The sequence below is a fragment of the Apodemus sylvaticus genome, chromosome 17 (assembly GCF_947179515.1).
Source record: "Apodemus sylvaticus chromosome 17, mApoSyl1.1, whole genome shotgun sequence".
NCBI classification, from domain to species: Eukaryota; Metazoa; Chordata; class Mammalia; order Rodentia; family Muridae; genus Apodemus; species Apodemus sylvaticus.
In genome coordinates this window covers 48444404-48458849 of record NC_067488.1, presented here as the reverse complement: position 1 = coordinate 48458849, position 14446 = coordinate 48444404, and the positions used below count along the sequence as shown (strand labels likewise).

Sequence of the window (14446 nt, the reverse complement as noted above, 5' to 3'; positions counted from 1 at the left end):
AAGCTCCACCCACCAACGGCCCGCGCCGGTTACGTCACACAACGTCAGGGGTGACGCGGGGTTGGTAGGCGGGGTCAGTGCGGGGGCGTGTTTGGGGCGCGCGCCGAGTGAACGCCGCTGACGTCGGGCTCAGGTGCGCGTGCCCGCTCGCTCTGCCTTCTCCTCGTCCGCGCGTGGCCCAGGTGGCGGCCCGCAAGCTCCAGGTGGCTGCGAAGGGGCGACGAGAAGCGGGCAGCGGGAAGGAGCGCGGGCTTGCCTCACGTGACAGCAGGAGGTCGCGGCGGGGACGGCCAGCCCGGTGGGCCAAGGCTGCACCGGGCGAGGCAAGGCGTCCGGCCGCACCCTCGCGGGCCAGGCGGGACCTCCCCGCGGCGGCGCCCGGGCCGCCGTTCCCCTTCCGCGGCTCCTCCCGCGCCGAGGCGAAGCGGCTTCTCCGCTGGGCCGAGTCCGCCTGTCCGCCGGCGGGCATGGAGCGCCACTCCCGGAGCCCCCGCGCGCCCCGCGACCGCACGCCCTCCGACCCTCGCTAGCTCTTGGCATTGGGCCTTCTCTCCACCACCCAACCGGGTCTTCGGAGCCTGTGGCGTTGTGATTCGGACGAAATGGAAGAAAAGGAGCGATGTGACCCATTCGGCTCTGCCCTCCTGCTTTGAGGCCTAGTTGGCATCTGCAGAGAGGAAAACACAGCCAGGAAAGCGTGGTGTTTTCTTTTTTTCCAAAGGGGGTGGGAGGGGAAGGTAGCGAAAGGGAGGAATCCTACGTTTTATATGTTTTTTTTCCCCTTTGTTAATTCTGCACTTTGAAAGTGTTGGCTAAATAAACTAATCCAAAAGTTATTATTTTTTTAATCGAGAAGACAGAAAAGATAGATTTTTTTTTGTCCCCTTTGATTCCAACCTTTCCTCCCAGTGACAAAGCATAAATCATGGACACCAGAGAATAGGTGAATCTCAGGAATCTGAAGACAGAGAAACCTAGACTGTCCTCAGGAGGAAAGGAGCGCGGAGTGTTTATCTGCTCTGCCTGGAACCTAAATCGAAAAACATGAGTTGCATGCCTTGGAAAGGAGACAAGGCCAAATCTGAATCCTTGGAGCTTCCCCAGGCAGCGCCCCCACAAATCTACCACGAGAAGCAGCGCAGGGAGCTGTGTGCTCTCCATGCCCTCAACAACGTCTTCCAGGACAGCAACGCCTTCACGCGGGAAACGCTGCAGGAGATTTTCCAGAGGTAGGGTTCCCCTGCTTGGCATCTCATCTCGATCCCCACTTCTTGGTATTTCTGAATTTGTGTGGGTGGTGCGTTGTCTCAGGAACAGAAACCTTAAAACCTTCAGGTTTGGATGCTGTCTGTCGGCAGGGATAAGGAACAGGGGAATGGCCGAGAATCACCCTCTGTGGTCCTTCTGTTGTGGACTAACCTCCGTTGTGCTGTCTCCACAGATATGGTGGGGGTGGGGGGAGACTCCGTGTTGCATGTGTTATTCCCATTTGTGATGAAGACAGGGCTCTGTGGAGCTCCTTAATTTCCTCCAAGTAACCCTACAAGCCTTGAACTCAGGATTGAGTTCAGGGTCGCATCTCCACTGGTGGTCACTGTTATATTGCCTCCCTTCCATAATCTGCCATCAAGGAGTTTACAGTCTAGGAGGGACATGATGGGAGTTCAAGAAAAGTGTACCCTCCATGTTTAGCCGTTCAGGGGCCATGTGCTGCCCACGGTGACCTTCATGCATTGTTCTGTATAACTTTCCTCATAGTCATTTTACTGATAGAGAAATGAACAGAAAGGTCAAATAGTTTGTTCAGAGCAGCTTCTGAACAGCTACGCTGTGAGTAGAGCAGACTCCAGATCTCTCCTGCTATACGATGACTTTCATGGGGCTAGTGTGAAATTGGTGATGGTGTGCTTGCACATTACGCAGGGGATTCTAAGTGCAGTCCCTAGCATGGCCTCCCCAAAAGAAAAATGTTGGACTCTGTAAAACAAATATGCCACTCCACAAGTGGCCAGGGTACAGTTTTATGCCCATTGCTTTGGGTTTTGAAAAGTCTTTTACCAAGGGCCTTGAGAGAGTTAGTTCTGTAGTGTCTGACTGGACCCAGCAACATGACTGAAGTACATAGCAGCTTTGACAGTGAGCCTTTCTTACCCCCTCCAACTGGAAAAGACCTTAGGACAGAGAGCTCAAGGATGCTTTAAGTGGTACACACTGAGGTCCCAGAGGACCTCTCCACGGTCCTCATTTGGAGATGAAACAGTCGCCGCACAGGAACGCCAACTACAGCTAGGGTGTTTGGGGCGATTGGTAAGCCTAAGTGTGGACTGCTTACCTTGAAAGCACTGTAGGAGTCTCTGAGAAGGGCTGTATCCTGAGTGCTCTTACAGAACTACAGTGAGAGTAATTCCTTTCCAGCGCCAGTCAGCGCCAGATCAGAGGGCAGCAGGGCAGATGTCCCATTTGCTTCATGACCACTATCTGTAAGGACAGTTCATTCCTCAGAAGATGAGGTTCTAGGAGGTGAGAAAAGGTATCTTCCACCACCCAGTCATATGACAGAAAGGAGGGCCCAGGCTTCTGAACGGTTTCCCCTTGGACAGCTGTTAGTGTTTCTTCTGGGTAGCTCTGAATTGTTTTCTCATCTCTAACCAGGGAGAAGGAAATGACTGACCATGAGCACTCATGAGCACACATGAGTGCTTGGTGCTTGGTCCTAGAGCAACCTTAGCAATGGCTGGGGAGCCAGGAGGGAGTTGATGTAGTTTGCTAGTTTTACCCACCAGTAAATTAATGTCAGATTGTATGTAGTTAGTCACACTCAGGTTGACAGATTCTGACCTCTATGAGTTTGGCTCCTGGTCTGACAAGGGAGTTAATGAGACACTAACAAACCAGCTGTTTGCCCCACTCTAAGGACTCTGTGTAGCAGCTGAGCCTCACTCCCAGCTTAGGACGTAGGCACTATTGTTTCCTATTATTCCAGATGGAGAAATTAGGACATGGAGTTTGTATTTGTTAATGTTTAGATTTCTGCCAGGCTTTATGGCTCCAGGGCCTGTCTCCAAAGGGCTCCTCCTGGCTGCTTGCTACAGACTGGAAAATCTCAGAGATGCAGGGACTTCAGTAGCTACATTTCTGGCTACTAAGTCAGCAGGATTTGGGGTCTGGGATTTATATGTTTGTGGATGATTGGGCATCTCTTAGATGTGTTTTTCCTGAATGAAAGATACTAAATATCTACCAATCACCACATGGGATCAGGGCCCTGTTCCTTTTGAAGCTTTTGTAAGTCGTATGTTTCTGTGTTCCCAATCAGCACAGTACAAGCTGACCAATAAGAAAAGTCCAGAAAAGGAGTTCTATTACAGAGCACTTTTACTTGTAAAGGTTCTGAATGGATAAGTATGGACCCTTCTCCTAGATGTATATAAGGTATCTGGAGAAGATGGAAGAAGAGGTGAGGGAGGAAGCTAGCCACGGGCGGTGGCCAGGGCGGTCCACGGGACTGAGGAGCAGAGAGCCGCAGACACTGTGGCAGTTTAGAGATGAAAAGACAGTCCCTTTAGAAGCTGGCATTCAGAGAGAACACTGACAGACTGACCCATGCTGTTTTTAAACTGGCTTGTGAGGTGCAGTGCTGGGGGCAGTGTGGATAAGAGCTGTTTGTTGAGAGGACGTTCATCCTAGCAGTGGCATTCTAGCCTGTTAAAGGAGGAGAGATACAGAAGCAGGGTGGAGTCTGAAGAGAGCTGTGGACTGAGGTGACTCACATCGGAAGGGAAATGAATGTAGAACTGAGCTGGTGCTGATTAGCAACAGGTAGGCAGGGAGGGAGGAGTCAGATGTGACTGAGGCTTGATCAGGAGGCAGTGTCACCAACGGTGGGTGGATGGACGTCATCAGCGCAATCTCACCTCGTACGCTGTGAAAATAAAGTACTTAGAAATGCACTCATAGAGGATTGAACTCACGGCCTTACCCATGTTCTCGAGTGTTCTGCCACTGTACGCCCTCAGCTTGCAGAAGTATTTACTTTATGTTATTTTATGTGTCTCGGTGTTTTGCCTGTATGAATGCCTTTGACCACATCCATGTGTTGGATCCTCTGGAATTGGAGCTGCAGATGACTGTCAGCAGCTACGTGGGTCCTGGGTGCCAAATATTAAACTCTAGGGATTGGAGTAGCTCATCCACACTCATGATGGGAAGAGTGGACACTTAACTACTCCAATGAGCTGTGTTTTATTTAGAAACATATCAGGAAATTCTGATGAAAGGAAGAATTAAGGGAGAAAAAAGTTGACTAAATCTCTCCCTTCTTCCCTCCTTTTCTCTTTTCATTAAAATCCAAAACACCACCATAGCAGGCCCAGTAGTGACTCTGGAAAGGACTGAGGACATTAGTGGTGACCGAGGCTAGGGCCACCTTAGAGCCCCCAACTGGTGTTTGTAATGGCAAACAGGAGAGGCTTGCCATAAGCTCCAGGATGTCCGTGGAAAGGGCGAGGCAATCCTGAGCAGCAGCCACTGTACCCAAGAGGCTCTGCTGGACCAGTGTGGGGAAGTAAGCCTGGGCAGGCTAGTCAGTGTTGTCTTACAAGGCTGGGTCCTCAGTGTGCCACTGACCAGCTGTGAGTGACTGTGCAAGTCACTGTGACCTTTGCACCTCAGCTTCCTTGTCTGCAGTTCTAAAGACTGAAAAGATTAAATGGTAACAACCAGCCAGGCGTGATGGCGCATGCCTGTAATCCCAGCACTTGGGAGGCAGAAGCAGGCAGATTTCTGTGTTCGAGGCCAGCCTGGTCTACAGAGTGAGTTCCAGGACAGCCAGGGCTACACAGAGGAACCCGGTCTCAAAAAACCAAAAACCAAAAACCAAAACAACAAAAAAATGGTAACAACCAGGAAGCAGCTAGCCTTGCCGGGTGGTCAGCCAGCCTTAAAGACAAGAAAGGACCTTCATCGGGCAGATCGCAGGGTTAGACAACCCCTCATCCCAGATGACCAGGGGTGAATAAAAATGGATGCAAAAGAAACCAAAATGGCTGTTTCGTGGCTAAAGGAAAAGTTTATTCCAAAACTACCTCCCTGTCTCTCAGGAAAGCAGAAATGACAGGGCTTGGGGGGATTTCCAGGGCTTTAAGGGGAGCAGGTACCTAGGAGGAAGATAATCTGTAAACTGGGGTATCAGGAGAACGTGTAGACTAGAGACTGAAGGAGCTTAGAAGCTGGCATAGACTTTGATATGCTAATGGACACTGTATGCGTCTACATTAGTGGGAGACCCCTTTGCCAGAGATAATGAGAATGCTTCTTTTTAGCTGATGAAAGCTATTTTTCCAAGTCCCAGGGTGGGGTGTCGGGGTGTGGGGCTTTTGTCTAAATGCCAGACTTTGGGAAAAGAGATTTCTTAGGACCAGACAACTAGCTCTGTAGAATGGAATGGAAATTGTTGTTAGCAATTCCTATATTGATCAATTTGGGATTTCTTTGAAAGGAGATTTTGTAGTTCAGACTGATTATGTATTGGAAGATGATCATGAGCCGGGTGGTGGTGGCGCACACCTTTAATCCCAGCACTTGGGAGGCAGAGGCAGGTAGATTTCTGAGTTTGAGGCCAGCCTGGTCTACAGAGTGAGTTCCAGGACAGCCAGGGCTATACAGAGAAACCCTGTCTCGAAAAACCAAAAAAAAAAAAAGGAAGATGATCATGAGTTTTTAATCTACAGGCTTCCTCCCAAGTTCTAGACAACTGCCCCATGTCAACATCAGCCAGCTTGGGCATGTTTATTAGGTGCCAAGGCCTGGCTGAAAGATAGTACTGAAAAGGTTTTAGGACACCAATGAATTCTTCAGTAATTTAGTATTGATGATATTTGGATAAATTGGTGTTATGTGTGGTCCTCTAAGTCTCCTTCCATTTTCATAGAATCAGGAAGGATTCTGTGGAAGAGAGAGTATGAGGTTGAGTCTGAAGAAGCTGTGGGATTTGGCTTGTAGTCAGAAGTAGGATAAACTACTAAAAGCCACATAATTTTAGTTCCTGAATTGCCCTCTGGAGAGGACAGTAGCAGGTTGAGTAGGGTGGGACTTGGAGTTGGCTAACCTTTAGTGAATTTGTATGAACCCAGGTTGGTTAAAATCACCAAACTTGAGTGTAGTGCTGTGGTCCATGCTGCATTCCCAGCACACCTAGGAGTTGGAAGCAGGATTCAGGGTGCATGAAACCTTTTTTTTTTTTTTTTTTGGTTTTTTGAGACAGGGTTTTTCTATATAGCCCTGGTTGGGCTGTCCTGGAACTTACTCTGAAGACCAGGCTGGCCTCGAACTCAGAGATCCGCCTGCCTCTGCCTCCCAAGTGCTATGATTAAAGGTATGCGCCACCCCCCCCCCCCCCCCCGGCTGTATGAAACCTTTTATAAGAAAAAAGTCACCACCTAACTTTAGAATTTACACACACATACACACATATACACATACACACACACACACACATACACATACATGCACCACATATGCACACATGCACACACATGTATGTATACACATACATACATATATACACATACACACATATACACACATGCACACACACATACACATACATGTACCACATATACACACATGCACACACATGTATGTATACACATACATACATATATACACATACACACATATATACACACACATATACACACATACACACACACACACACACACATATATACACACATACACTTTTTTTTTTCCTATCTGGGTGTGTGTTTTTCTACACAGGAAAACCCTGTCTCAAAATAAACAAGCAAACAAACATATGAATGAATGAATGAATGAATGATCCACAATCATGGCCCAAGTAGGGCTGCTTTCCGCTATATTGGTGCCAGGTTTCCAGATGCCTACCAGCAGGAGCTTTTTTACTTTCTGTTTTTTTTTTTTTTTTTTCTTTTCTTTTTTTTTTTTTTTTTTTTTTGAGACAAGGTTTCTCTGTGTAGCCTTGGCTGCCCTGAAACTTACTCTGTAGACCAGGCTGGCCTCAAACTCATAGAGATCATAGAGATCCGCCTGGCTCTGCTTCCTAAGTGCTGGGATTAAAATTATTCCCCACCACTGCAAAGCCGGGAAGGAGCTCTTTGACAAGGCCAACAAACACTCCTTTTTATATAGCCTGGTCTGTTGGGGGGCTAGTGCAGAAAGCCCCTCCAGGCAGGTTGCTGCTAGCTTGTGGAACTACCTTATTCTATGCCAGCTTGTACTAACATACTCTGAGGAGAGACACTAGCATCCAGATTGTGGGTCCTCTTGGAGGGAACCTGCTAATCTTGGGCTAGCTTGCCTTGTCTTTTTGAGATTTCTTGTTCAAGTGCCCAATCCTGGGCTTTCTGGGTAATTAAGGGATAGAACTTGAAGCAGAAAAGAAATTAAAAGAAAAGGGCACATATAAAAAAAAAAAATTATGTGTGGCCATGAGTACAAGGATCTGTAGACCTAGAGGCCTCAGGTCCCCAGGAGCTGCAGTTGGACAGTTGTGAGCTGCCTGGGGTAGACCTTGGGATCCACTCAGGAGAGCAAGCAGTTGTGGCCAATGAGCCATCTCTCCAGCCCCATGCCTCAGGCTTTCTTACTTACATGGAATGAACTCATACTTCTTATTGTGAGGCTTAATTTGAGGCACTTATTAAGGTGCTGCCCTAGGGATGGGTGTCAGGAGTGATATTTGCTTCATATGTGGGCAAATGGTGCCTTTGCTCTGGAGGTGAGCAAATGTGCCCCTTTTCCTCTAATGCTACTGTTGTTTTTAAATGTGTAGGGTGGTGAGACGAGTCTTCTTCAGTAATGCCACCAGGTGTTGCGGCCGCGCTCCGGGGAGGCCCCACGGTCAGGAGCAGCTGGCCAGTACAAAGCAGAGTCTGTATTTGCATTGTTATATATATACATACATACATATATATATAGTTTTTTTTTATTTTTTTAATCTTTCTTTCTAGTTTGATTTTCCTTTTGTTGTTTTTTTAGAGAAAAACCATGAAGTTGAGTGATTAGGGAGGTGAGAAGGATCTGAGAGGAGTTGGAAAGAGAATGAGATCAAAATTTATTGTTTGAAAATAATTAAAGACATCAGTCAGAACATTTTTTTTTTAATGTGAAGGGTATTTTATCTGCATATGCGTTTGTGTACCATATATCTGCCTGGTGCCAGCAGAGGCTAGAAGGCATTGGATCCCTAGGAACTAGAATTACAGATTGTTATGAGCCATTACATGACTGCTTGGAATCAAACCTGGGTGTTCCTTAACCCCTGAGCCAACTCTCCAGCCCTAAATCCCTGCGGTGCCCAGTGACCCAGCACTGAGTAGGTAGGGCAGGTGGATCTCTGAGCCTGAGGCGGGCTTGGTCTGGTTTGGCTGCACGTATGCTTGTGTCCCATTGTGCCCACTGTCCGTGGAGGCCAGGGAAGGGCTCCAGGTGCCCTGGAACTGTACTTGCAGATGGTTTGAGCTACTGTGTAAGTGCTGGGTCCTCCTTCAAGCCCCTCCGTCCCCTTTTGTCATTTGATACAGGGTTTCTTTCACCCTGTAGTCCAGGCTGACCTGGAACTCTCTGCAGTCCTGCCTCAGACTCCCAATTGCTGGGCTCACAGATGTGCACCACCATCCCATACAACTGGAGAGTTGGAAACCCTGTAAGGGTGTGTTTGATTTGTAAAGAATGGGGTTTGTGAGATGGTCGGTTGGCACAGTGCTAGCCTGGCACCTGTGAGGCTATAGCGCTGCTAACACCCACCCAGATCAACATGGGTGGTGTGCTGGAAGACGTTTTTGATTTTATTTTAAGCAAAAGTTTTTAAAATTTTAGAATTCTCTTCTTTGGGTCAAAGAAGATATTTTCTTCTGGAAATGACACGTTACTGCCTCTGGTCCCCTTCCTTCCTGAGTAACCCACCACAGTTTCCTTTCCTTTCTATCATGTGACATATGCCTTTTTACCTATCACTTGGGAGGTAGAGGCAGGCAGATCTATCTCTGAGTTCCCAGACAGCCAGGGATATGTAGAGGGACCCTGTCTCAAAAACAAACGAACAAATGAACTAGCAAAACCCACCACCACCAAAAAGGCATGCTGACCCTCCCCCAGTCAAAATGGCTTTTCTCGTCTGCTGGCTTGTTGAGACTTTGAAAGTAATCGGGTTGGGAATATCCTCAGCACAGACCTCACTGGAAAGTGAAATTGTTAAAAGGAGCAATTAAAAAAAAGGGCTTGAGTGCTGTGTACCCACAGTCTTGGCACTCTGGAGCTGAGGGAAGAGGGTCTGGACTTCACGGCCAGCCTGAGCGCAGTCAGAAGCTGCACGGGCCGCCAGAGCTACTGTCGAGGACCTTTCTTCCTTTTCCTTTCCTTTTTCCTTTCCTCTCCTCTCCTCTCCTCCCCTCCTCTCCCGTCCCCTCCCCTCCCCTCCCTTCCCCTCCTCTCCTCTCCTCCTCTCTTCTTTCTTTTTTAGGCTTACTGTGTGTAGCCCTGAAGGTCCTAGAACTGACTCTGTAGAGTTCTGTAGACTGGCCTCAAACTCTGACATTAACTTGTTTCTATCTGTAAGGTTTTTCCCCAATTGATCCTTTGTGCTTTTAATGTTTCTTTTGTTCAGGATACACATAGGCGCGCACACACACACACACATACTGACACTGACTAGATGGTTCTACATCCCAGTGTAATGTCGGCCTCCTTGCTCTTTATCGCCTTTCATTTGGCTCTAGTTCGCAGTTATGCTATCTGTCCCAGTCACTGCACACATCTGAATAGTTAATGATTACAGAAGTACAGACTGTACAGCATTTAAATTGCAAACAGCAGGAATAACAGTTACTACCTGTGCTATTTAAAACACCACATATCAGTTACTAGTGCTTTTTGCCTTTATAGTAAAGGTCTCACTATTTAGTTCCCACTGACTACAGCTTACTAAGTAGACAAGGTTGGACTTGAACTCAAAGACCTGCCTTGCCTCTGCCTCCTGAGTGCCAGAATGATAGCTTTGTGCCCCCAGCATGCCCAGCTTTGCCAGTGTTTGTTTTGTTTTGTTTTTTAACGAGGTTTGTGTCCAAGCAGAACATTAGCAGGAGGATCAGCTCTTGTGGTCACTCCCTTTGCCGTGACACTCCTCAAAGGCCAGACAGGTCTAAACCTCCCTCAGTTGTTTTGCATCAAGAGAAGCACTGCTGTCTAGGCTAGCAGGAGCCAGGCATACCTTGCTTGGGTAGAAACTGGTGAGACTCTTCTGCTTCGGGAACCGGCTTCCAGGCAGTGCTGTGAAGTGCTTTTTTGGTGGTACAAGCCTGGGGAGGCTGGGCAGACCAACAAGGCTAAATGTTTCCTTTTACATTTGTAGGCTGTCTCCGAACACTATGGTGACGCCCCACAGGAAGAGCATGCTGGGAAACGGGAACTATGATGTGAATGTCATTATGGCCGCACTTCAAACCAAAGGCTATGAAGCTGTTTGGTGGGACAAGCGCAGGTAGAAACCAAACTTGATTTGCCAACAAGAACAGGCTGTGGTTCCAACCCCAAGTGACTGGGGCAGCCATGGAGTAGGACTGCCCCAGCCTGACACCTTTTCTCTCCTGCAGGGACGTGGGTGTCATTGCTCTTCCTAACGTCATGGGCTTCATCATGAACCTGCCCTCCAGCCTGTGCTGGGGCCCACTCAAATTGCCTCTCAAAAGGCAGCACTGGATCTGTGTTCGTGAGGTGGGAGGGGCCTACTACAACCTTGACTCCAAACTCAAGATGCCAGAGTGGATTGGAGGCGAGAGTGAGCTCAGGTGACCCTGCAAGGCTGGGCTGCTGGGCTTTTGCTGGGGAAGTTGGGCTTGTCTGATTATTTGACAAAGGAAATGGCATTCCTGTGTCCTGGGATCCTCTCCCTGTCTCCTTGGAACCATAGGGTTTTGGACTTAATTAGGACTCCATCCCTTTGATGAACAGGTTTCAAATTCTTTGATTCTAGCTTTCTGTTTTGTTGGGACTGATATTGTCACCTCTCCACTTAGAGAACTGCCAGTTGAGAGAAGATGACATTATTCCAGACAGGGTTAAGTTCTTATGTGACCAGTTTGTTTTTGTGAAGACAGGGTCTGCTGTATTCCTGGCTATCATGTAACTCCCTATGTAGAGTAGACTGTTCTCAAGATCAGAGATTAGTCTTCTGCCTGCCCTTGCCTCTGGGTGCTGGGATTAAAGGCATGAGGCACCTCCACACCCAGCCCTATTTATTACTGTATGTGTGTAGGTGCCTGTGTGCTCCTGGGCATGCATGGAGGGCAGAGGACAGTTTTCAGGATTGGTCCTCTCCTTCCACTGGGGGTTCCTAGGATCTCGGTCAGATTGTGAGGCCTGCTTGGCAAGTGCTTTACACCCAGGTTTGATGCTATTTTGTTTGTTTGAAGCTTAGTAACTACTAGAATATTCGATGTTTTCATCCTTAATGCGGCACTAATGACTGATGACATATGAGAATGTGCAGGAACTGAGATTAGGGTTCTAGCAGGAGTGGAGGGGTAATCAAACATGGAATCTCTTTTTCTTTTTTTCCTTTTTTTCTTTTTTTTGTTTTTTGGATTTGGTTTTTCGAGACAGGGTTTCTCTGTACAGCCCTGGTTGTCCTGGAACTCACTCTGTAGACCAGGCTGACCTCGAACTCAGAAATCCGCCTGCCTCTGCCTCCCAGAGTGCTGGGATTATAGGCCTGTGCCACCACCGCCCAGCTATGGAATCTCTTAAGAGCCAGTCACCCTTGGAATTTTAAGATTGCCATAGCTTGGTGATGGTGGGAGACATCCTTAATCCCAGCACTTGGGAGGCAGAGGCTGGTGGATCTCTGCTGGGGAGGATTCTGGTGAATGGGTAGTCCCGGGACTACAATCTGCAACTCACTGGCATCTCATTTCTTCTTGCCTGTTCCCTTTTCCATAGGAAATTTCTAAAATACCATTTGCGAGGTAAAAACTGTGAACTCCTACTAGTGGTACCGGAAGAAGTGGAAGCCCATCAGAGCTGGAGGGCCGACGTGTGACAGTTCTGCTTGACCCCTGTCTCAACCCTCCAGACCTCTTTGATGTGCTGTGGCCTCTACAGTCCACTTTCCCAAACATCTCATTGGGTTTTCCCTTCAGATTTGCCAGTGCAATAGGACGGATGTGTGGACTGTCACAGAGCCACCCAGCAGTCTGTGCCTGGGGGAAGAAGGTAGGAGCTCTGAATACACAGGGCAAGCCATTGAACACCTTTTGCTGTTTCAGCGAGGGAGCTGAAAAGGCTGTCCTTTGAGGAGGCTGGGTTATTTCTCCCTTTCTGTGAGGTCTTGATGCAGGTTCTGCTGGTAGTGTCACTGCTGCTTCAGGCCCAGAGAGGCCGCCGCCGCCCCTTTTCTTCCCTGACCACATGGGGTCTGAGGACACAGTACACGCAGAGCCCAGTGACTGGCTCAGAGGACCCAGAGCCAGGAAACTGTCTCTCAGGAAACTGTCAAGACTCCAGCAGTGGCACTGCATGCCCTCTGCAGTCCATTATGCCACCTCTTAGCCCTTTTTAAGTCCCAGCCAGCCTTGGAGTTTTATAATGAAAAGTTCTGCTATTCCAAAGTAGGTGAATTGCACATTATTCTAGCAAGACAATGGTGAAAGATATACCTAATATTCTGTGGGTAAAGCCACAGTAGGGTAGTCACAGGTGGCTCTTCACTCTAATTATGTCCCTACCATTTCACTACACTGACTGGGGAGGCTTTGGGGTAAAAGACAACAAACAGGGATAGTACTCATAGTTGGCCCATTTTAGCAGTCAGAAACACATCTACCACTGACATCCAGTTCCATAGTTTGGGACAGAGTTGGGCGAGGAGACTGCCTTGAAGGTAAGCTTCAGGGGTTGAGACCAGGAGGCGTGTCTGGAGCTCCAGCCTGGAGGCAGCATTCTCAGGCTGGCTGTACCTCTGAGCTAGAGCCTCTAGGTTTGGCATCTGTAGTTTCTTTCACAAACAGGGTTGGCTCGCCCCACCTCAAGTAGTTCTAGACCATTTTTTTTCTCCTATACTTTTGGAAAATGAGGGGAAATAAGTATCCTACCCCCATACCAATGTGTTTGTGGTGGCCTTCAAGGCAGGTGACCTGGCCAGCCCTTACCGATCCACGGTCTCTGCAGGTCTGAGAGCTGCCCCACTGGCCTGCTTCTCCCTTGGCAGCAGAGCTACCTGGGGCTTGCATGTTAATCCTGAGCAAGCTTGTTGGGGTGAAGCGGGGGCTGTCTCCCCACTGTGACTGGAGTGCATGTTTACACCAGCACTTTTTCTGCACACGTATCTTCAATCCAACAAGGCCGTTTTTTAATTCAAGTGGCAGAGGCCTCCGTGGCTCCTGCCTTGCACTCGGCCATGGCCATCTGCACCATTTTCTACACCAGATCTGCTTGGCACCATGGGGAACTCTGCCCCTGCACAATGACATTCCAATCACTACCAGCCAGAAGTTACAGCCGACCTTGCTGATTGTCACAAGCAGGACCTTGGGTCCATTGGCACTGTCGGTGAGAGTAAGCCATTTCTTGGGAAGAGGAGACTCCTCCCTACAGATCTGCTGGGGCCTGTGCAAATGGCACTGCAAACGAGTCCCACATGTGGGGTCCATGAGCTGGTGGGACGTACAAAGACGCTTAAGCATTTCAGGGCTGGTTCTGTCCATATCCAATTCTGGTGCTTAGGAACAGGGACCCATTGATGCCCAAGGGCGAAAGCCCCACCCTAGTAAGGAGGGGCGTCCTGACCTTGATGCCCAGCAAGGGGCAACCCTCGGCTTTGTCTCTCTTGCTTTATTCCCTTCTTCTGTTGGCCTTGTGCTGGGTTTGTTTACAAAGATGTATTTTGTTTAACCAAATATTAAAAATGAAAAGCTGAACACAAGTCTACTTGTCTGATTACATAAAAACCTTTGGTGTGATTTTGCCATAACAGGGATGTCACCACTCTGAGACATGTTAATCAAATTTCCTACCTGAAAAACCAAGAGAAAGTACACTTTGTGAGATCAGTTCAGAGGTGTCCCAACCACGCTGTTGTGCTTGCAGTGGGGAGGCTGAGGCAAGGGGATCAGTCTGGAGTACAGCAGACTACACCTGCCTCAGAAACCACAAACGCCCCTGATGAACTTTTTAGTTTCAAAAATGAGACTTCTGTTGGAGTTTGTACCTTGCTGTCAGTGCTTTCCTTACTGTTGAGTAGAAGGCTAGGCACACTCCACACAGGCCTGGAGCACATACAACACCGGTGGGCTTTGTGCAGATTCTTTAACCCGTAGGAACAGCACAACCTCCTAAATTACATCAAGGACTTAGGAAACCTGCAAAGCCAAGCTAGAAGTGGCTCCCACAGCACTGACCCAATCCTCAGGGGATT

At 48.4% G+C, this 14446-nt stretch overlaps 1 protein-coding gene across 1 annotated transcript; it reads left to right on the top strand.

The window, feature by feature from the left end:
• Positions 1-390: 390 nt before the first annotated feature.
• On the top strand, positions 391-13954 carry Josd1 (Josephin domain containing 1). The gene is made up of 4 exons (XM_052161144.1): positions 391-1229; positions 10388-10516; positions 10629-10823; positions 11974-13954. Exons 1-4 carry the CDS (start codon positions 1045-1047, stop codon positions 12071-12073), a joined length of 609 nt encoding a protein of 202 aa, XP_052017104.1. The 5' UTR covers positions 391-1044; the 3' UTR covers positions 12074-13954.
• Positions 13955-14446: the final 492 nt, after the last annotated feature.

Bases quoted from the DNA above. Each gene is read 5' to 3' on its own strand.
- Josd1 (XM_052161144.1), top strand. From the start codon at position 1,045: ATGAGTTGCATGCCTTGGAAAGGAGACAAGGCCAAATCTGAATCCTTG. The intron at 10,517-10,628 runs GTAGAAACCAAA...TCTCTCCTGCAG, and splicing joins GTTTGGTGGGACAAGCGCAG to GGACGTGGGTGTCATTGCTC. The intron at 10,824-11,973 runs GTGACCCTGCAA...CCTTTTCCATAG, and splicing joins GGAGGCGAGAGTGAGCTCAG to GAAATTTCTAAAATACCATT.